General features: G+C 36.9%; 2 protein-coding genes across 3 annotated transcripts in view; one reads left to right on the top strand and one right to left on the bottom strand.

The window, feature by feature from the left end:
* The window catches only part of carm1 (coactivator-associated arginine methyltransferase 1), a 39920-nt gene extending 31023 nt beyond the window's left edge, over positions 1–8897 (bottom strand). For both annotated transcript variants that reach the window (XM_052140167.1, XM_052140166.1), the window contains exons 1-3: positions 8728–8897; positions 1673–1798; positions 1375–1481 (exon numbers count right to left, since the gene is read on the bottom strand). In XM_052140167.1, coding sequence (XP_051996127.1) covers positions 1375–1481; positions 1673–1798; positions 8728–8869 — 375 coding nt within the window. In that variant the 5' untranslated portion in view covers positions 8870–8897. The remainder of the gene's footprint in view (positions 1–1374; positions 1482–1672; positions 1799–8727) is intronic.
* Positions 8898–17787: 8890 nt separating this feature from the next.
* On the top strand, positions 17788–20871 carry LOC127653133 (ATP-dependent Clp protease proteolytic subunit, mitochondrial-like). Its single transcript, XM_052139681.1, has 7 exons — positions 17788–17922; positions 18328–18429; positions 18632–18703; positions 18795–18891; positions 20155–20342; positions 20458–20563; positions 20645–20871. The coding sequence occupies exons 1-7, from the start codon at positions 17803–17805 to the stop codon at positions 20869–20871; spliced, it is 912 nt and encodes a 303-aa protein (XP_051995641.1). The 5' UTR covers positions 17788–17802.
* Positions 20872–21636: the final 765 nt, after the last annotated feature.

The following is a 21636-nucleotide window of genomic DNA, read 5'->3' on the forward strand; positions in this document are numbered from 1 at the left end:
TATTTACTCAATTTCTCACAAAACTTTAACTTTGTAAAAATGAATAAAAAAAAAAAATATTATTGTATTGTAAATGGTAGATAGCAGTTTCTTCTGATTTCTGTTTGGTCATCAAATTTTAATAATTTATTTGCAAGTGAAGAAATTGTTAATATATTAGGAAGAAGGAACTAACAGTACACACAGTAGTCCAGCAACTATGGATGGCATGTCAACGTTAGCAATTGCATTTTCTCAAAAAATACAAAATCAAACCAATCATACATACAATGCATAGTGAATAAGACATTTACTCAGTGTAAATGAAGCGCTTGTACTTTGAAGTTGCATTCATGTACTCATGCGGATCCAGCGTGAGTAAAATCTAAATTGCGCTTCTTTACCTTAGATTACCCTAAAAATTTAATTTTTCTGGCTTGTATAGCTAATACGCATGCACGTTCTCGAGATGATTGACAGGTGATGTCTGTATCTAAAAGGTTATTGGCTCTTTTACCTGTAAGCCGGGACTTTCTTTCAACATCTGTTGACCGTTGGGTGCTAGAGCTTTTTGGTTGGGTGTTCCAATTTCACCCATTCATTTTAATAGAAGTGGCCTGTCTCTGCTAATAAGTCTCTGGTTAAACTCACCATTGATTGCTGAGGCTTGCGCCGGCAAACGCTAAGTTTTGCACAGAGCGCACTGGTATTTCAGATGGTGAGGCAATTTTATCAAAAATCAGTCGGATGGCTAGACAAAGATGATTGACATGCCGGATTTGGCTCGTGGGCCGCCAATTGACTAGCCCTGATATATGTTATTAGTTTTATTGATATTTACCTTTTTATCTTTAGACAAGACAATTAAAAGTTACAGGGAACTGTTGAGGAGAGAGAGGGAGAAACTGGCTAATGCTTTAACATTAACATTATGAGCTCAAGCGCGTCTTCTGCGGCTCTGATATGCGGACCATTTAAAAGAGACTGCGTTGAACAATGGTCTATTATTGTAGTAACATGATAACGCGTAACATTTCTCAGTCGTTTCACATGCAAGCAGGTGATTTTTGGTGCCATCAAGACACAAATCGGCCAAATGGGAAAATTTACCATCCAATGCGATAATTAAACTCTGAATATCGTCCGATTTCTCAGCGATATATCGGTTGACCACTACTTATATTATTCACTGCTATTATGATAAAGTAGTCAAATGTCCCCATTATAATTAATTGGCCTATGATTGCTTTTAGCAGGCCATTTGCATGTAAACTCATCAAATAATAATGAATTTTATTGTTACTTAAAAAAAAAAAAACATTCCTGATGAGGTAGTAGGTGAAGAATGGAACCAATTCATCAAGTGATTTCTTCGCATATGCATGTCAAACACACCTGGAAATACTGTACAGCTGAGGACTCCTCTGTCCTTTCACTGAAGACTGAACGTTCACCCCTGTGTCCACGGCAGTTTTTTAAGAGGTTATAGAATGATGAGAAATCTAACAAACACAACAGAAGTGAGCACATTAGGACAGTGGAGTACTTGCTTGATAGCACCATGTTTTATATTCATTGAAATGATTTCAGGAGCATTTGTAAACTATGAGTGATGCAGAGTACTTGTCTGAATGACTCACAATTGTTTGAGCAAACTGATCAATCACAGCAGGAAGAGTATGGTGAGTTTTACCTGCTGGAGATGCAAACTGCAGGAGGACACTGTTACAACCCAGAGTAATGATGAAGGACTGCTTCCCAACACGACTGCACTCTGTCTCCCGCGACACCGAACACTTAAACACACATGTTTCCTCATCTAGATGTATATATGAACAGAATACATATGATATAGATTTTTATACAGCAATTACAATTAAACAGCAAAGCAGTAATGAATCAATAAAGTACTTTCAGTCAAACGTCAACCTCAGTGCACTATTAGGGGACTGTTGCTGATTCGAATTCCTTAACAGTCTCATTAACTATTCTTACCTTTAGTGAAGAAATATTTGGAAATAAATACAAGTATTTGTTGTATCTACCACCCTTAACAGTCTGCTGCCAAATGATGAGACAATTTCAGAATTCAACAGAGCAGATAATACTAGAGATTAATTTAATACAATTTTTGCAAAAAAATGACTTTTCAAAGATTTTTAGAGGCATAAATGCAATCCAATAATTGGTCCTACTGTAAATATAGGTTACAAGACAATTCAAAAACAAACAAAAAAGTGCTAAACTTTTAATTAAATATGTATGTGTGCATGTGTGAGAGAGAGAGAGAGAGAGAGAGAGAGAGAGAGAGAGAGAGAGAGTATAACCACACGTTGTAACCTCACTGCCTAGGCTAACTTTAGTTTTAGGAATGGTAAGTTTAACATTACATAACAGCCAGCACGCCCCTATTCACTGTTCATCTGATGCATATTGTACACAAAACTGGAACAGCCTTTCTTGATCTGGCAAGCTCTAATTTAATTGGCTGGCATTAAGCAACTTCATCTGTTCTGTCAGTCTACTTGGAAACCAAGTCATGTTTACAAGATACCGGATTTGCAACAATTATAAGGAAAAAATAATCATTGGATTTTCCAAAAGTTTGTCAAGCTAGTGGCATAAACTCTGTTTTGTTTGCGGCACTAACTTGCAAGTTAACAAGATATCCACAACCTGAACTGTTTATTCCATTCCTTTTGCAATAAAGATAACAAAATGATATGTAATGTTTGTGTTGGTTAGCTTGTTTCAGCAGTTTATATGGATGAAACTTGTGAGGGAATACACATGTTGTCTATCCTATATCAAGAGGCGGATGAGGATAAAAGAGCTCTCTTCTCACTTGCATAAAAAACGGATTATTTAATTTTCAAATGGTGTAAAATTCACAGAAAATGCAAACACTGAACTCAATGCAGATCTGTATGAATTAAAAAATATAAACTTTTCCCACATTTTTTGGACAATCATGTGCGCTAAATTGATGCACTCAAATGGAACTCACTGAATGAAGTTATAGCCCAATGTCACACTGAATACATGCTAAACATCAATCGAGCGTATACATTTCTACATTAAATTGCACGTGTATGGCTTCATCTGCAACCTCTTCCTTGTCAGGCAATGCAACATATTTACATTCTCAACATTGTAAATACAGCAGTCAAAGAATGTTAGAAGTGTTGGTGTCTGTTGGCATTTGTTGCAGCAGTGTGAACTGGCCTTAACACGCCAGTCAATGGTCTCTTGCTTTTTAAGTGGGCAGTTCTTGGCCAGAATAAGCTACAATGTGGACCAAAATGTATGTAGACATTCAAAAATCTGGCTGATTACTTTCTCCTAAAAACATAAGGCAAATCAAACCAAACTATCCTGGTGTCATGCTAACATTTTGAGTTCAGATGGTGCCACCTCCCCTTCAAACTGCTGCTACAGCAGGATTGGCATCGTCGTTTATTTTCCCAGCTGTTGCAGGATTAGGACAATTTTGCTGTGGATAGATTATGCAGACATTCATTTATATAACTGAGCAAGTGCAGTCTCCGAAGCAGCTCAGGAAAGAGCAAGGTACTGAATGTAAGATATTCTTTGCTCTAGAAAAGGAGAGATGCTTGGCATCTAGAGTCCTTTGGACTCTTAGAACTCTAGGACTAAAGACTAAACAACTTTTTTTGAAGAACTTTTAGCTAAAGAGACAACAGGTTCTCCCTAAGTCATGACAGGGCAAGACACAATTAAAGTGAAAAGTAATATGTGAACTAACAAGTCTGAAACGCTTGCTGATATCTCTTCATAGTATGTTAATTGATAACAAATAATAGGGGCCTACACATTTATGAGCTCTTGCTCGTTAAAAAAAAATCATTAAAACAACGACTCACTAAATATCTCATCATAGTAATATATAATGTATTTTTAAAGCAATAAGACATGAGAGGCTATGCATTACAGTGATTTTACTACAGGTAAGGGCAGAAACATACTTTAAACAAGTATTATTGTATTATATATGCATACACAAATAAGAGTGCTTTGACAATATGCATTGCCATTGCGTGGTAAGGTTGAACATACTGTACATATCCGGTTTTCTTGTGTTACTGTGGTGGTAACGAACCTCAGTTCTCAATGTGGCGATAGAGTTACCTTCAAAAGTCTGCCATTAAACTGGACTTGTAAGTTGCTGTAAACATATTGGCTTTACTTGCTCAGCAATATTCTCTTCAAACTGTTGCTCTGCCATTACAGTAGTTGACTTTAATGAGAAAACTCACAAGAGGTTTCGTAAAGAACGTAGAGAGGAAATCCCGCCTTACAGGAAAAGAGCCAATCACCTTTTAGATGCAGACATTGCCTGTCAATCAACTCAAGAACACGAATGAGCATTAGATATATGAGCTGGGGGGAAAAAATACTGTAGCGTAATCTGAGGTAAAGAAGCACAATTGATGATTTCTAGTGTTGTCAGATTTTACTACTGATGTGAAATGTTCTTTGATTGTAATCTTAAACTATTCTGAAGATTTTCCCCCATTCAAGTAGATAGAAGCTCCATTGTCATGACTGCAAATAGCCTCCTGAGAACATTCCAAAGATAGCCGACAGTGGACTGAATTGCTAGAAATACTTATGCTGAGTTTACACTACACGATTTTAAGTAGAGGTCGACCGATATGGGTTTTTTCAGGCCGATGCCGATCTTTTGAAATCCCGGTCGGCCGATGGCCGATAAATGCTGCCGATTTATTTTGGCCGATATGTGCTTGTTTTTAACCTCTTATCTGAAAGATAAAATGTAACAAATAATTACTTTAGACAAAATCTCTCAACAAATACATTTATTGAACACTTGACCAATCTGCACTTGTAGACTTAAATTAAAAATGCATAATGTAAAAACATATTGTATAAATAATGCATAACAAATATATTAAATAAACAAAGCAGGTGTTACGAACTGCTTCGAGACATGAAGGTTGAGATCCAAATCCAGCTTTAATTAAGGGACAATCCAGACACATAATCCAATATTCAGAGCATCCAAGAGAAGCACAGGCATAACTAGGGATGGGTATCGTTAAGGATTTAATGGTATTACTACTCTTACCGATACTGCTTATCGATCCGGTACTTTAACGGTATTCTTAACGGTTCTTTTTGTTATATATATATATATATATATTAAACAAAGATAAACGTTATATAGGCACAGTGATTTAATTTCAGGAAGGTCTACTAACATTACTGCTCAGGTGTGGTCTAAAAAGAATTCTAATAAAGTAATCAATTGTAAAATAACACTGCATAGTTTATCATAGATAGATTAATGCTCATTAATGCAGAAGTTATTCATTCAAGAGCTGTAAGTGATTTTCTCTTTGCCTTTTGTTGTTTGATTCACAGTAATGGCTCAATCATCAACATGTTTATTAGGGCCGAGTTCAGATCTAATAGGCTCCTGATGCAGCATATTTTCTCCCAACTATTTCCATAACTACATCCATTTAAGACATAAACTGTGTTTAAGTGAATCTCCAAGCCGGTCGTTTTGACATATTTGTGTGTATATTTGATCGTTTAGAAGCGCACATGAAACCCAAAGTAGCCTATACTTGGCTTGTCTCTTTGTGGTCTGTTTCGGAGCGTGCGCCGCCTTGGGAACGGTATCTCTTGTGCTCTTTTTATTATTAAACGTGTCCCGCAATTTAGCAACAGTAGCATTTTACAACAATCACCGATCGTGCTGATTCTGACGTTAAGTTTGAGTTTTAGGGAGAAATGTCAGTGCACCGCTGTGAAGGGAAGGAAGTTGTGCTAGACAGAATGCGGCTTATGTATAAATATTATTTTTATAATCTTTGGAAGGCGAAATCTAAAATAAAATCAGACTAATATCACAGATCTAAACCAGGCTACGTTTGTATGTTTAGTTCTGTCACTCATTAAGCAGGGCTCGTGTTGTGCTCGCTGTGCGCGAGATCGCGCTCTCTCTCTCTCTCTCTCTCTCTCTGACTGCGAATAGCTAAATTGCATCACAGACGAATGGTTTCATATTACTATACATAGAAATGGCTGGCAAGATAAAATAACGTTCTCTTTATAGCAATAATAAATGTATTTTCTTAATTTCTCCAGTACCGACAGCAGAAGCGATAACGTCCGAGCTTACCAAAGCCAGTCCTTCAATAGCCTATAGTGCGTTGGTATCTTTTGTATTACTTATTTCTCTGCATTGAGTGACAACCCTCTCAAATATAAGACACACAAACAGAACAAATAAAAGTCTCAGATTCACTGTCTGTAATCGCAAAATTCTTGCTTACTTATTGTGACATGATAGCCACCCTTCTGCTGTGATAATGCAACTTCAACTACGCTATCAATGTCCAAAGTAGCCGAACATCGCGTTTGACGCATTTTTTCTTGAAGTTGGCAGTAAAATATCAAAAGTTTTTAATTAAATATAAATAAGTTATACAAATTTAATCCTTACTGTTTTCTCCAAGGAACTTAGCTCCTTCCTCAGGCACTGGATGAGGTCTGCTCACTCTGCTGGAAAATGACTCTAGGGGCAGTGTGCGTCGAACACGTGTTCCACAACAACACTAGGCTGCCCACAGATGCGCCTGCTTAATAATCGGCTTGATATACTTGGATATTGGCCGATGCCGATTATGTTAAAAAATGCACAAAAAAAAAAAAAAAAAAAAAAAAATCGGCTGATCGATTAATCGGTCGACCTCTAGTTATAATGCTTAATAAAACTGGGCTTAAAAAGAATAGCCTATTCCGGGTTCAATACAAGCTCAATCGACTGCATTTGTTGCATAATGTTCATTACCACAAATTGTCCCTGATAGCACACCTACATAACCCAAATGTCTATTTGATGTGTGTTTACATCTGGAAGACATATTTTTATGTTGTTTGCTCATCTGCAATATGAGACATATGACAATAAGTATGTTTCAAATGTAAATAAGAGATTTAGCAGATATGTCTTTTGAGATGTTTATGATTTAAATGTTAGTAAACCTGATCTTTTTATGATTTAAATGTTAGTAAATCTGATCTTTTTAAGATGTTTAGCAGATTTTAATTAGATTGTGATGCCTTCCAGATGAAAAGATTTAAACAGACATCTCAGAGATGTACGTGTGCTATCTGGGTTCCCTCCTTTCCATTAGAAACAAAAATCAAGGTTACAGTGAGGCACTTACAATGGAAGTGAAGGGGGCCAATTTGATGCTTATAATTAAAAAAAAAAAAAGCACTTGCATTAATTCTTCTGTAAAAATGTTGTATTATTTGAGCTGTATAGTTGTTTAAATCTTGTTCATTATTGTTTTAGGTTTTAAAGTGTTACGTCGTCATGGCAATGAAGTTGTAAAATTGGGCATTACACAGAAACGTAAGTAAAAGATTTGATCACAAAAATCATGTTAACACGCATATTGTTAATGTCTTGTGGCTGTATTTTGAAACGGTGAGTTTTTTATGATTATGGATTAGCCCCATTCACTTCCATTGTAAGTGCCTCACTGTAACCCAGATTTAAAAAATAAATAAATTAAATTAAAAAGAGGGACAAGTCGAAATGAATTTTTGTGGTAATCAACATTATGCAAGAAATGTTGTCGATTTAGCTTAACTTGTATTGAACTCAAAATACTTTTTTAAGGAGAAAAAAATTAGAGAAGCTTGTTTTGGCTTTGAATAAAATAAACCTCAGTCTAAGTTGAATGTTGGTCACGCATCTGTTTGTGTTTCAAGACATTCATCTCATTCACAGGGCATCAGCAGCAGCATGAGCACTAAACAAAAGCTCTGAGCGCTGAATGAACAGGCAGGACACTTGAGACAAGGAAGGCGGGGGACTCGCTATTGTTCCCCGCAGAACAAAGATAAATGACCAAACGGTACTGGCATAAGAAAGCACCGCTTAATTTAATATTACTTTCACAATATTTTCTGTGCTTGACCCTGGAGACAAGTTGTTATTTTGATAGTATACCACAGTATAGAATAGCATAGTATGTTACAGTAATAGTAGTGTGCGGTTGGGATGTGCTCAATCAAGTCAACTCACAGCATCCATTCAACCAAACAACAAATACACGTTAGAAATCTGTAACTCAATGCATTGATCTAATGTTTATAAGGAAAAGGAAAGAGCAGAACAGAGAAGAGGTCACTTTGAAAGTTTTAGAGCACTTTCTGAAAGCACGACAGTTAAAACACACTCAGACTGCGGCTAACTTTATAGGCGCCAATCCACATTCTCCAAAGCCCGTTCATTCTGTCCCGCTAAAAGTCTGTCCATGAAGTTGGACGACCTTTCGCACAGGACATATTCCGAACTCTGTGTACAGATCAGACTATAGAAATACACTGTTATTATTCAGAGCTAAAATGAGTGTTAGCCGGGTAGCTGCTAACTATAAGCAGCTTAACAATTCAAAGTGTTTAAAGGTGCTAACAGGCTACAATCAACGTGGTTTGTGCCATGCATGATCAAATCAAACCCTTGGCTCTAACAACTGTAAGTCCTTCTGAGAGCACGGACAGGCCTATATGAAAGACGCATGGGATTTAATAACCCATAAGCTGCTGGTCCTGCACGCATGTACGGTCAGCCAGCGCAACACATGCACATGCCGCACACACTCTCTCACTAGGCTAAGCTAGGATAAAACACTCAGCTAAGGCCGGGAACAAAATATGTATAAGGCAGCATCTACTCACTGTTCGAGAGACTTATAAGAGCCGCGTCTTGGTTGGTTTTGATCTCCAGTCGCAAAGGCTGCTGCTCTGAATGTCGTTGTATGTCTCCATTGGCGTCTCCGATGGAGAGGAGGCGCACGCCTGAGAACACGGACATCGCCATCTTTGATCTGGGGAGAGACAGACAGGCAGCTCGCTGCGGCTCAGATCTCGTCTCGAGTCAGTGGTCAAGATAGGCCCGACTTACTACCGCCTCCACATGGCCACATGTCTCAATCTCCCCCAAATGTAGTTTAATTAAAAAAATATAAACCAACAAAGAAAAATTGTGTCCCTATCTTTAGTAAAGTCACTAATAAATATAATGCATGAAATGTGTGAGTTTGAAAACTTCAACTTTATTGTATGTGAAAGTACAACACAATAGTCAACCAATAGGAGATAGCTCTCTTAAATGTTTACATTAACTGCTAAACTCATGATTAGAATAAAATCCCATTCAAATAAAGAAGCTATGAGAAGCTGTAATATTTTTTTTATATGGTAAAATGATGTAAGGTAGGGTGGAGTATGCTATCGTTATCTCTATGTTGCCTACTGCAAACAAATTAGATGTTGCTACTGCAAGCACAAAGCATTAAGAACACTTACAATTTTTCTGTGAAAAGACAGAAAAAGAGGCAACACTTTACAAAAAGGTTCCATTCATTAATGTAAGTTAGACAAAGATTAATAAATGTTGTAATATAATATATTGCTAATTGTTTATCAGTTAACAATATATTAGATTACAGCATTTATTAATCAATTGTTTATTGTTAGTTAAAAAATTTGCCAAAAATAACCAAGATTAATAAATGCTGTAAAATCATTGTTCATTAGTTCATGTTAACTAATGCTAACAAATGGATCCTTATTTTAAAGTGTTACTGAAAAAGTAAACTATGCAATACTCATTTTGTTACAAAAACAAATATCACATAGAAATTACATTGGAATCCCTGTCCACTAGTGGTTGACAGTTAAAAATACAGATATAAAATGAGATAAATATGCATCCACGTTTAGAGAGAATATGCAAAGCAGGGTGGCTGATAGGTTAATAGACATTTGGTGTTCCAATGTAAACAGCAAAGACAGGAAGGCAGCGCCCTTTTACCAACAAATATGTACACTTGTGTATCTTGTGTTAACACTATAGGCCACATCCACACTACATTTTATGTTTGAAAATCTCTCAACCACAAATAGAATGTAATTTTCCTCCACCAAAAACAGAATGCATACTTTGGAAAACGATGACATTAGGAAACTGAAAATGGAAGTTTCAAACTTAAATGGATTAGTGTCGACGTATTTTATGTGTATTATTACATCAAACGTTTACTCAGTGGATCTCTCTTTTTTTAATACACCGAAATAAAAGTTAGTACCTTATTCAGTATTTAGAATAAGTAGGTATTTATCAGAAAGACAGCATTGAACTTTATAAAACAGAACCTGAGAGTCAAGAAATATTTATCCTTCAATACAGATATCTGGCTAATACAATTAAATATCTTAAGCATAAGAGTTTAATGATAACAACAGTCCATGTATAAGCCTAATTTTATCAATAAACAAACAATGAGATTCAGTGTTTCATCAAAAACAGACCACATTGCACAAAAATATACCTTTTTTCTTTTCTACTAAGGCCAATATTGAAATTGACTTGGCAGCACAGTAACAACCCTGTCAAAGATTTTGCATATTTACCGTCATTTTACCAAAGGTCCTTTTTACATGTTTATGTAAATAAGACCTCAAACTCTTGTTGGCAACAACTGAGCTCCCTAATTTACTGAAAATGTCCACAGGTGTTGCACAAATTAGCAGTATCAGCACACTCTTTAAATTCATTTTTAGATGCTTTTTTTTCATGAATCATATTATTAAATCTGCTAGACTTCAAATCACAACACAGCTCAGATATAAAAATGTAAAATGTACTGTATAAGAGTAGTGTTAATTTAGCTCCGCTGTAGAGAGCAGCAGCTAAAGGGGATTTAGGCCAAAATGCAACTGTATATTGAAAAAGTTGGTGTAAAACAGGAATGTTCAGTAGTTCTCCAGATTCTTCATCACAACTCCTTAGGGGGAAAGAGAGAGAGGTTTATATTTCAGTTAAAGATAAACAGGGAAATTACAAACCATTTAACACCAAGTTGATTGCTGGTACCTCAGAACAGTGCACATGATTTGGGGGGGCGGAAGGGGTTGTCGCTGGATGGCACCCCCATAAGGAGAGGGTCCTTATGGGCATTTTGCAAGCAGAATGTCTTTAGATCGGCTGCAGCTTGAGAAACCTAGGTTGAAGATGATTATATAATATACAAATTATGGATGGTCATTTTGGTAATTTTGTCTACTCGAGTACTCGGACTAACTACTTGATTACTCGCCGAGTACTCGAGGGGCTATGACATGTACATATCTCTATAATAACATGTCTGACAAACATCTTTGGCTGCTGCATTGCAACGTGTTGTTACAGTGTATCGTCTATTCATTTTTATAGGCTGTTATCAAATAATCTGTTACAAAATGTACAAAAGATTGCATAATCAAAATATAATGCATCATATTTTGTCATTATGTGAATATTTTCTGCCCAACTCAATTAAAGAATGGGTACAACTTGTGTCTGTCAGTTCTTCCTTCAGGTTACCGTAGTAATCTTAGTAAGTGTCCACCAGTTTTTTTTAGTGACTGTCTGAACCGTCTATTTTCAAATCGCAGAAGGCTTAACAGTGGACACCATAACCATCGTGTTTTTAATATGCGTGTTAAGTTAAAGTTCAGTTTTGAAGATGCTTCATTCTGTTCCATTTAGCTGTGCTCTGTCTAGCTGTCTGAAGCACTCGCAGCGCATTGAGTCCGCTGCCACACGCACCTTGTGTGTGTGTCCTCAAGTGTTTGCTCCTGTGGGGAAAGCTGCGATGCTCCATATTGTTGTTGCTTTGATGATTCATGAAGCCTTTCATTCAGCTCGGAGAGTCAGAATTTCCACCTTTCAACGGGGGAAAGTGCAAAGGAATGACACTTTATGTCAGACTTCTAACTTGGAAACTCGTGTGGAAATTCTCAACTCCCATATCGTCGAGAAGCAGGTGTTACATCACACAAACTTGTCAGCACCCAGGGCAGGGAGGTTTACAGTCAGTGACAAACATTCACTTTTATTAAATAATATCCATTGATGAGTCAGGACAGGTGTTCAAAACTTGGGTAATTACACTCTCTTTTAATGATCCTAACAATAGCATTGCAGTGTTGTATCAGTTTGGTTGCTATGAGATGTCTCTGACTATCAATGTACCCCTAAAAAAAGCACAAAATAATCAATCTCAAAATTAAAAATAAGCTCTCTCTTGGATACGCGTTTAGTTGTCAGATAATTGTCACTGAATTTTAAAATTAAATGAAAAGTCATATCATGCATGATCACCATTCATTAAAACAATGATCGATAATTGCTGCCATGTCCATTTATCAATTAACGTCACACAAAGTCCAGTTAACATAAAAAAGCTAAATCAATATTCAATGTGACACCTTTTGCCTTCCAAACAAGGTACACATGGACACAGTTTTTCTTGGCTGTTGGCAGATAGGATTTTCCTATCCTCTTGAAGAATTCACCACAGCACTATTTAGTACACAGTCTCAATTGCTTCTGACTCAATGTTTAGTGGGAGGCTCTGTGGGGACCATGCCATCTGTTGCAGGGCTCCCTATTCTTCTTTCTTTTCTATTTGCAAAGGGACTGTTTGAGGTTGAATTTATATTTCCAATTGACACAATAAAGTTGAAGCTATAAAATGTTTTTTTTGTGTGAAGCATCTTAAGTGCCTAAGACTTTTGCACAGTCCTTTTTTTAAACATAGGCTTTTGGATAAATAACAGCTCTGTTGACAATTTGAAGAAAAAACCTAACATTTCTAAGAGTCACGCGGTCGTCAGAAGTTACAGTGTTTATTTGATTCATGATACATTTTATAATAACACATAAAGCCCTATGTTGTTTTAAAAATAATGTCTCTGGGGCCCAGTGGTAACGTGGCAACTAATAAGGATTTGGATTTTTGCGGCCAACAATTGTGGCACTGTCACACACTCACAATCAACAAAGAGCTCCACTGTGCGCAGCTCGCGTCGCGTCAACGCGCTACACTATCGCGCGATACAGACTGGATGGAGTTTGTCAAATGTAATTAAGACTATGCGCGAGGAACAGTTTGGAGATTGTATGTTACCTTTTAAAACACCAGCTTATTGAAATAGTACTACTAGGTGAAAAAGTGATATCAGTGTGATATCAGTTTATGAGGATTTTATCATCCGCAGGTTAAGGCGAGAACAGTTCAGTAAAACGAAGGTAATTTTGAAGAGCCATAACGTCAGACAGGCCACGGTAGAAGCTGTCAATGACAGCAAACAACTGTAAACAACAACATGTATAATTCTTCGTTTGTTTGAAGCGTGCTTTATAGCTCTCATGAGAGTCAGTATACTGATTGATGTATACAAAAAAAAAACAAACAAAAAAAAAAAAAGTTAAATGATTGTACAATGTAGCAGGATTTGCAGAGACCGTCAGCAGTTGGCCAAAAACAAGTCTGTCAAGTCACACCCTATTCGAGAAGATTTCCAATCTTTTAGATTTTGAATGTCTTTTACTCACCTTAATTCTCCGGATGCCTGCTTCGTTTCGCAGTTGTTTTACGGTTTTCTGGAGAACCACCAAGCTGCTGTTTGCGCTGTTGTTGGACATGTCTTCTGGCTGAAAGGGAAAAGTTTGCTACAATGTCAAGACGAGAATGACTTTGGCAGTAACCGTCTCAATTGCGCCCCTATCTTTAAAACCCGCGTGAAACTACATAAAGCGACAGAGCAGTCACATATTAATGTTTCCTGGTGCTTCCCCATCGATATATCTATACAAGTATGATGAATGAATTAATGCTTGTCATAATGAATTTAAAACTCGAAGCAAAACTGCTGTGTCACCTTTTTCCTTTGTTTCTATATTAACAGTATTTGACTATTTTTGTGAGAACATTAGCCCTTAAAGTGATAGTTCATTTTTAGAAGAATATTTCAGTTATGTATGTCCATTCAATCTTTATTTCCTTTGTAGCTCCAAAAATTACATAAAGGCAGCATAAAAGTAATCCATAAAACTCCAGTGGTTAAATCTATGGCTTCAGAAGTGATATGTTATGTGTGGTGAGAAACAGATCAAAATTGAAGTCCTTTTTTAGTTTTACTCAAAATCTCGACTTTCTGGGATATCATGAGGGTGATCTAGAGTAGTCGATATACCATTACAGGCATGGACCCCTCCTAAATACGTGCATTCAATGTCAGACCACAGTCTTCCTTATCAGACCAGTCAAATTAATGTGTTCCAAAAGAAAATTCAACACCATAGAACAGATCAAGAGCCCAGCAATCTGTTCAAACTAAACATAACATACAAATGGTCCCCAAAATGTGAGTCTGAATTCCTTAGTGCTGTTAGCTCCAAAGAAATGTCCAACCTAATCAATTGATTTCAAATAACAAAGTTTATGGCTGACAAGATTAATGTAAATTCAGCAGTACATCAAATAAATTATATTTTTCAAAGGTGCTCAAAGCAAACTGACTCCATACAAACAAGAAAACTAATTTAAAAACTGGGGATGAAATTTGGTTTGATAAAGAACATAAAATTAAAAGAAACTCAGACAGCTCTCCAACCAAAAGCACAGAGAGCCAGACAAAGCTGAAACCAGACAAAATTATTGTGAAGAACTCTAAAAATAAAAATACAAAAAGCAACATCTAAACCACTCTTAATGAAATTGAAGACTCAATTAATGATAATCAGTTCTGAGAAAAATGGAACAGTCTAAATAAACACAGACAAAGCCATACAAAACAGAGAATTATGAAATGGCTATTTTAAAAACGTATTCAAACATATTTCTCCCAAAGATCTCACACCTGACCAAAAAAACATGCAAAATAAGTCAATTGGAATGCAATAAAAAAAATAACCAAAACCCTTCAGACTATCAGAAGTAGAGAATAATTGACAGATGCACAAAAACCCAGAAAGGTATGTGGTTTAGACAACATTAGAATATAAATCCTGAAGCACAGCCCTGCAGTAATTTTAAAACTGTTCAGTCTGGTTCTGCCAACTGGATACTTTCCTGATACATGGAGTATGTATGAGCTTAATACACCCATTATATGGGTGTATTAAGTGGAGACAAAGTGGAGACAAATTCGGCCCCAATAACTACTGAGGCATTTGTGTGAACAGTAATCTGAAGAAGACTTTCTGTTGTATCCTGAATGCCCGGATACAGGCCTTCCTTACCAAGCACAATGTCTTGAGTAAGAGTCCGATTGGATTCCTACCAAACCATGCACCACCGACCACATTCACACATTACATATGATAGTCAACCAGCATGTTCACCAAAAAAGCAAAGGCAAAATGTATGCATGTTTTGTTGATTTAAAAAAGCATTTGTTTCCAATTGGCATGATGGTCTATATTATAAACTTCTACAATCCGACACTGGGGGTAAAATGTACGACACAATAAAATGTATGTATTTGGATGAGGAGTTAAAATTGGCGATAAAAGGCGTGGAGTGAGACAGGGCTGCAGTTTGAGTTCAACTTTTATATTAATGAGTTAGCAGTGCTACTGGAACAATCTGCAACACCCGGTCTTACGCTAAATAATTCTGAAGTAAAATGTATTCTCTATGCATATGATCTGGTGCTGCTGTCAGCCAAAGCACAAGGGCTACAGCACCTGGACCTGCTGGAGAACTACTGTCACAACTGGGCCCTGACAGTCAATCTGAAAAAACTAAAATGATGATGTTCCAGATAAATAAAAAAACCAGATACACAATCCAGATTACAGGAAACCAGATACACAATCACTCTGGGAAACACTGCCATATAACACACCCTACACTACAACTACCTCAATCTTTAAATCAGTGCTTCAGGGGGTTTTGGTCAGGCAGTGAATGCACAGGGTGCATTAAGGGCAAATTTACCCAAATAGCCATTCCTGTAACAATTTGGAGTTACATTTTTGATAGTATTATTATGCCTATTGCTCTGTACGGATGTGAGGTTTAGGGTCCACTCTATATGGCAGATTACTCTAGATGGGACAAACACCCCACAGAAACCCTGCATGCAGTATTCAGTAGAAAGAGTTCAGAGAAGAACACCTACTAATGCATGCCGGGCCGAACTAGGCAGATACTCCCTAATTATACATATTGAAAAATTATCCCATGCAATCTGCACACACCTAAATTCAAGTTCCCCTAAGACACTGCAAGATGAAGCCCTTAAAACCCAAGAGCTGAAGCCTAAAACCAGTCCCCTCTGTCAGTTGGCTCTGAAACTCACAACCCACTAACAACTAACAAACTCCAGTTTCAGACTAGCACTGCTGAACACAACCAAATCAGAATAAACCAAATTATAAAAGAAAGCAAAAATTCATATTTGTATCATTGGGAAAATGAACGTAAAAACCAAAGCAAATCGGAATGTTATCAAACAGAACATATGATCTGGCAGAATATCTTCACACTGTAAGAGATCCAAAACAGAGACAGATCCTCTCCAAATACAGACTCAGTGATCACGGTCTGGCCATAGAAAAAGGCAGACACAGACAAACATTGCTTCCAAAGGTCTGTGCTCACTGTGACATGGGTGATGTCGAGACTGAGACACACTTACTCCTTCACTTTCTTCATTTACAGAGGTGAGAGAGAAATACTTTGAAAAACTCTCAAACCTCATGTCACAGTTTTCCAGTTCAGCGGAAACAGATCAAATGTAGGTGTTACTGGGGGAGGACAATCATGCATCAGTTGCAGCCAAATTAATTTTTGAGCTGCACACACTCAGAAACCACTCAGTAAGCCTTAATTCAGTCAAAGTATTTTTTTTAATGTTCATAGTGTCTTATTAAATGCTTATTTTATTTGATATAGTATTGTGTATATTGTTATTAGTTTTTTATTCATGACTTAGCACCTTATTTGAATTCTATTTAGTTTATTATTTCTATTATAGAATTCTATTCAGTTTGTATTGTTATTTGTTACAGTTTTATTATTAGTTTTGTCTTGTCATTATCTGCTTTGTGTATGGCAATTTTAACTTTAAAAATGAAGAAATGAGAGAGAGAGAGAGAGAGAGAGAGAGAGAGAGAGAGAGAGAGAGAGAGAGAGAGAGAGAGAGAGAGAGAGAGATCCATTATAATTGCTAATAACTTAATAGTAATGCTAATAAGACTCATGCATCACAGGTAGCATGTCTGCATTTTGCTAATTATAAGTTAATTCATTATATTGATCAGAATATTTATAGGTATCATTTTTTATAAAATAATAGAAGATGGTCACTTTCAGTTTTTCATTTTGTAAGCATTATATATTCATAGGCCTCCAAGTGTGCTTTAAAACAAAATCCATTAGTATCTATATTTCATAGATAGTATTTGTACATTTAGTTATTGTACATTTAAATTGAGTAAATTAGCAGACGCTTCCAAAGCGACTTCCAAATGATTAACATAACAAGCAATTTGTCATACAAAATTCAACATTAACTGTAGTAATCTTGCGTTCATATGTGGTGTGACATTAGGACTCGTCATGTGACAGTGGAGTGTGAAGCCAGAACCTCTCTACCAATAGTTACCTACAAAGTAAGCACAACAAAGGAGTAACGTACACCGGTGGAGAACTAGAGGCTGTTTTTTTTTTTACGAATATCTATGGAGAAGATTCTTGGGTATGTGAATAAACTGTTTTTGTGAGGAAACAGCTCATTACTTAATTAATTTACCGACTGTCCGCTAATCTTCAACAGACTTTATACTAAACTGTTCGTTTGGAATTAACTATGTGTGGAGTTTACTACGATAAAATGGTTTTATATGTGGAGACACGGACAATTTTGCGACAGTTAGCTGTCGGTTTACGGCCTACTTGAACGTTACGCTCTCCTATGGTAAAAGCAAAGAGGTTAGAAGATCTCTACCCACGACAGAGCTGCCTAATAGCACATCCGGGTGAGCAGAAACAGAGGTCGTGTGGAGGGATGTTCAACAGAAACATGTTTTTGCGAGTGAGTATTTAAAACATTTTTTTGCTCATGTAAAAAAAAAAAAAATTAAATGCATTTACAAACTTCGGTCCATCTATGTCAAATATGTTGGTCAAACAACTCCAAAGATAGTACTGAAAAACCACGTTATTGTGTAATCATTCTTTTGCCTGTAAGGTTGCTAAATTATATATCTAAATTTCAAGTTACCTGTCTGAAATTTTAAAGACGTTTTCACAATAGTTTTTGCTTTTTTTCCTATACACACTTAACCGTAATATCATTGTTATATTGAGTAAATATCACCAGGGAACTTCGACACAGCATTTCCAACGACCTTGTACAAAATGTTCTAGCAGAGAGCGTGTCTGTAATTTTTACACGCTGATCATTGATTATTATCCCCCATAACTGTTGTTTTTATAGAGGGTCTTACAATGTGGTGTTTCTGCACTCAAAGGAAGTCGGTCCATTCATCAGAGTGCGACATGGAGAAGTCCACTCATACCTATCGTTGTGGAGCAGACGGTGAGAGCAGATTAGAAGAACGTTAACATTTCTTCTTGCTTGCTTGCTTACTCTCTTTCTGGACTCTGATTACTAGTATCAAGAAGTGAGCTCTAGATCACCAGATCTCCATAAATGTAATAGCTAATTACTTCAATGATTGTTCTAAAATGATAAAGATGGAACTTGACCACTTTCTTTACAACACTTTTTCTGTTTTCAGGGTCGAGGAGAGCGTGCCTATGACATTTACTCAAGGCTACTGAGAGAGAGAATCATCTGTGTGATGGGCCCAGTAAGTACAAATGCATGGAGTGTCATGCAAGCTTCAGAAATGTTTTTTTTTTTTTGCCAGTTGATTCCTACCTCTCTGTCTCTCTATCTAGATTGACGACTCTGTGGCCTCTTTGGTTATCGCTCAGCTGCTTTTTCTCCAGTCAGAGAGCAATAATAAGCCTATTCACATGTACATCAACAGTCCTGGTATGTGAACCAAAAGAACATTGACAGATATAAGATTGTCACGTTTTTGTGTTCCGATCAATCACTATACAGGGTTAGATGTAAGATGTAGATATGTATTACTTGCTTTATTTACACAACAAGCATGGCATAAAGCATCACAGAAGGGCAAATTTATGGGTTTTCCAGGCAAGAAAGTAGGAGGTGTGCTCAGTAAACATTGAAAATATGTATTTGGAGAAAAGAATGCAGAAAGTAATACTGCACTTGCTTACGTCTTAGGATGTTCTTGGTGAATTTTAATAAAGAACTAATGTCTCTGAATACGCTAAACCAATAAGGTAAATATTTATGAATTAAAAAAAAAATTGTAGAACATAATAGGTCTCTTCATAAAGTATTACAGTTTTAAAATACACTCCCTGAGCACTTTATTAGGAACACCATGGTCCAAATAAAGTTCCCAACGTGGTCTTCTGCTATTGTAGCCCATCAAGGTTCGATGTGTTGTGCATTCTGAGATGCTATTCTGCTCACTACAGTTGTACAGAGATGTTATCTGAGTTACCGTAGCCTTTCTGTCAGCTCGAACCAGTCTGGCCATTCTCCATTGTCCTCTCTCATCAACAAGGTGTTTTCGTCCACAGAACTGCCGCTCACTGGATTTTTTGGGGGTTTTGGTACCATTCTGTTACTCTATAGGCTGTTGTGTGTGAAAATCCCTGGATATCAGCAGTTACAGAAATATTCAAACCAGCCCGTCTGGCAGAAACAATCATGCCATGGTTGAAATCACTGAGATCAAATTTTTTCCCCATTCTGATGGTTGATGTGAAAATTAACTGAAGCTCTTGACCCGTATCGGCATGATTTTATGCATTGCACTGCTGCCACACGATTAGCTGATTAGATAATTGCATATATATATATATATATATAGGTGTACAGGTTTTCCTAATAAAGTGCTCAGTGAGTGTATTTCTTGTTGCTTTGTACTCTAAAATACATAATTAGTGAGATAAAAATGTGTATGAAAATCAATTTGAATCTGTCTTTCGAACACATTTTGTGTATATGTAAATTGCCTGGTAATCATTGGCTGATGCTTTTAACGGTTAGTGGCAATGGGGTCAAAGTTGAAATTATTTCAGTGCTGTGAGTAAACTCAAGACTTCAATGTATTTTTGACATGAATGATGTGGAAGCCTCTTTACACATTTCTACTCTGTCATTTTGTCAGTCACTCTTTTTTGCTTTCTTTTTCTCTTTTCTTCCATCTTCCAGGTGGTGTAGTTACAGCTGGACTTGCGATCTATGACACTATGCAGTACATCTTAAATCCCATTTCTACCTGGTGTGTGGGCCAGGCTGCCAGTATGGGCAGTCTGCTTCTGGCTGCAGGAACTGCAGGAATGAGGCATTCTTTGCCTAATGCCCGAATTATGGTGCACCAGCCCTCCGGAGGTGCAAGGGTAAGAATGGGGGATAAAAAAAAAAAAAAACTGATCAAGCGAAAACACTGGAAAGAGTTGCTTTCATAATTTAGCAACAAAAAAAAAAAAAATCACAATTTATTAATAATTACAGGGGCAAGCAACAGATATTGCCATCCAGGCAGAGGAAATTCTTAAGCTGAAAAGACAGATCAACAACATCTATTCCAAACACACAGGACAGCCTTTGGAGACTATAGGTAATGCTCCTTGGGTGGTTTTACAAATATTGCTTGGCTTCCTGACTTCATAAAATGATGAATTAATTTTTCTTTGGTTAGAGGGTGTGATGGAGAGAGATCGATACATGAGTCCGATGGAAGCACAGGATTTCGGGATAATTGACAAGGTCTTGGTTCATCCTCCACAGGCTGGGCAAGATGAGCCAGAACTTCTTCAAAAAGAACCCACCAGCCCTGGAAGCACCTCCACTTCCCCTCAACCTCAGGTCTCTGAGACTGGCCAGCCTGGCAGCAACCCTCCCTCCTCCTACAAACCTGGACCCTGAAATAGACTCTAGGCAGGAGTGAGTAAACAACTGTTTAACTGGTTCAGTGTCTGTTCAGAGACATTTGTGGGGACAGTCACCACCTCGCACACCACGTCTGAACCATGTGACCTTCCTTTCTGTATTTTACATTTTACTGAAAAGTCTCACTAAGTCTAGTCCATAGACACAGTACTGGAATCTGGACATTACAGATGCAAGTGTACAACTCTGTCTAGCTCTCACATTTGTATGTTGCACAGAAACAAGACATTAGGTTCATTTTAAATGAACTGGATGGCAACACAAGATTACAGTACATGATTTTATGTCTGTATATTCTATGAAGTGTGTTACCATGTCGCATAATATACTGTGCCTGTTGGTTTAATATAATCCCTGGTAAACTATTTTGTTTAGAAAATGATTCAAATAAAACATCAGATAAAATTATGTTGGTTTTCCTTTCAGGAAACCTCTTTCATTTAACTACATAATATTACTGAAATTCATTACAATTAAAAGTAGGCCCCAATAAAGTCACAAACTTCAAGGTCATATAATTTGAAGGGTTTACACAAGGTATGTTAAAAGAGTCCAAGAACCACACTATTTACGGTATATGTAATGTCATTCTCTATGTATTGATTCTTAATCGGAAAGTGAACAGAATTAAATGTTTTTGATCATGTTCCTTGACAAAGAATATGAGCAGTAAGTCAATTAAACAAATATCAATAATCATTCCCATCATGTACTGATTCCTGATGGTACAAAGAAGAAAAC

Source organism: Xyrauchen texanus, chromosome 12 (genome assembly GCF_025860055.1).
Source record: "Xyrauchen texanus isolate HMW12.3.18 chromosome 12, RBS_HiC_50CHRs, whole genome shotgun sequence".
Taxonomy (NCBI): Eukaryota; Metazoa; Chordata; class Actinopteri; order Cypriniformes; family Catostomidae; genus Xyrauchen; species Xyrauchen texanus.

Excerpts from the sequence above, each read along its gene's own strand:
- LOC127653133 (XM_052139681.1), top strand. The coding sequence starts at position 17,803 with ATGGTAAAAGCAAAGAGGTTAGAAGATCTCTACCCACGACAGAGCTGC. Across the intron at positions 17,923-18,327 it reads ACAGAAACATGTTTTTGCGA|AGGGTCTTACAATGTGGTGT; the intron begins GTGAGTATTTAA and ends TTGTTTTTATAG. Across the intron at positions 18,704-18,794 it reads TCATCTGTGTGATGGGCCCA|ATTGACGACTCTGTGGCCTC; the intron begins GTAAGTACAAAT and ends CTCTCTATCTAG.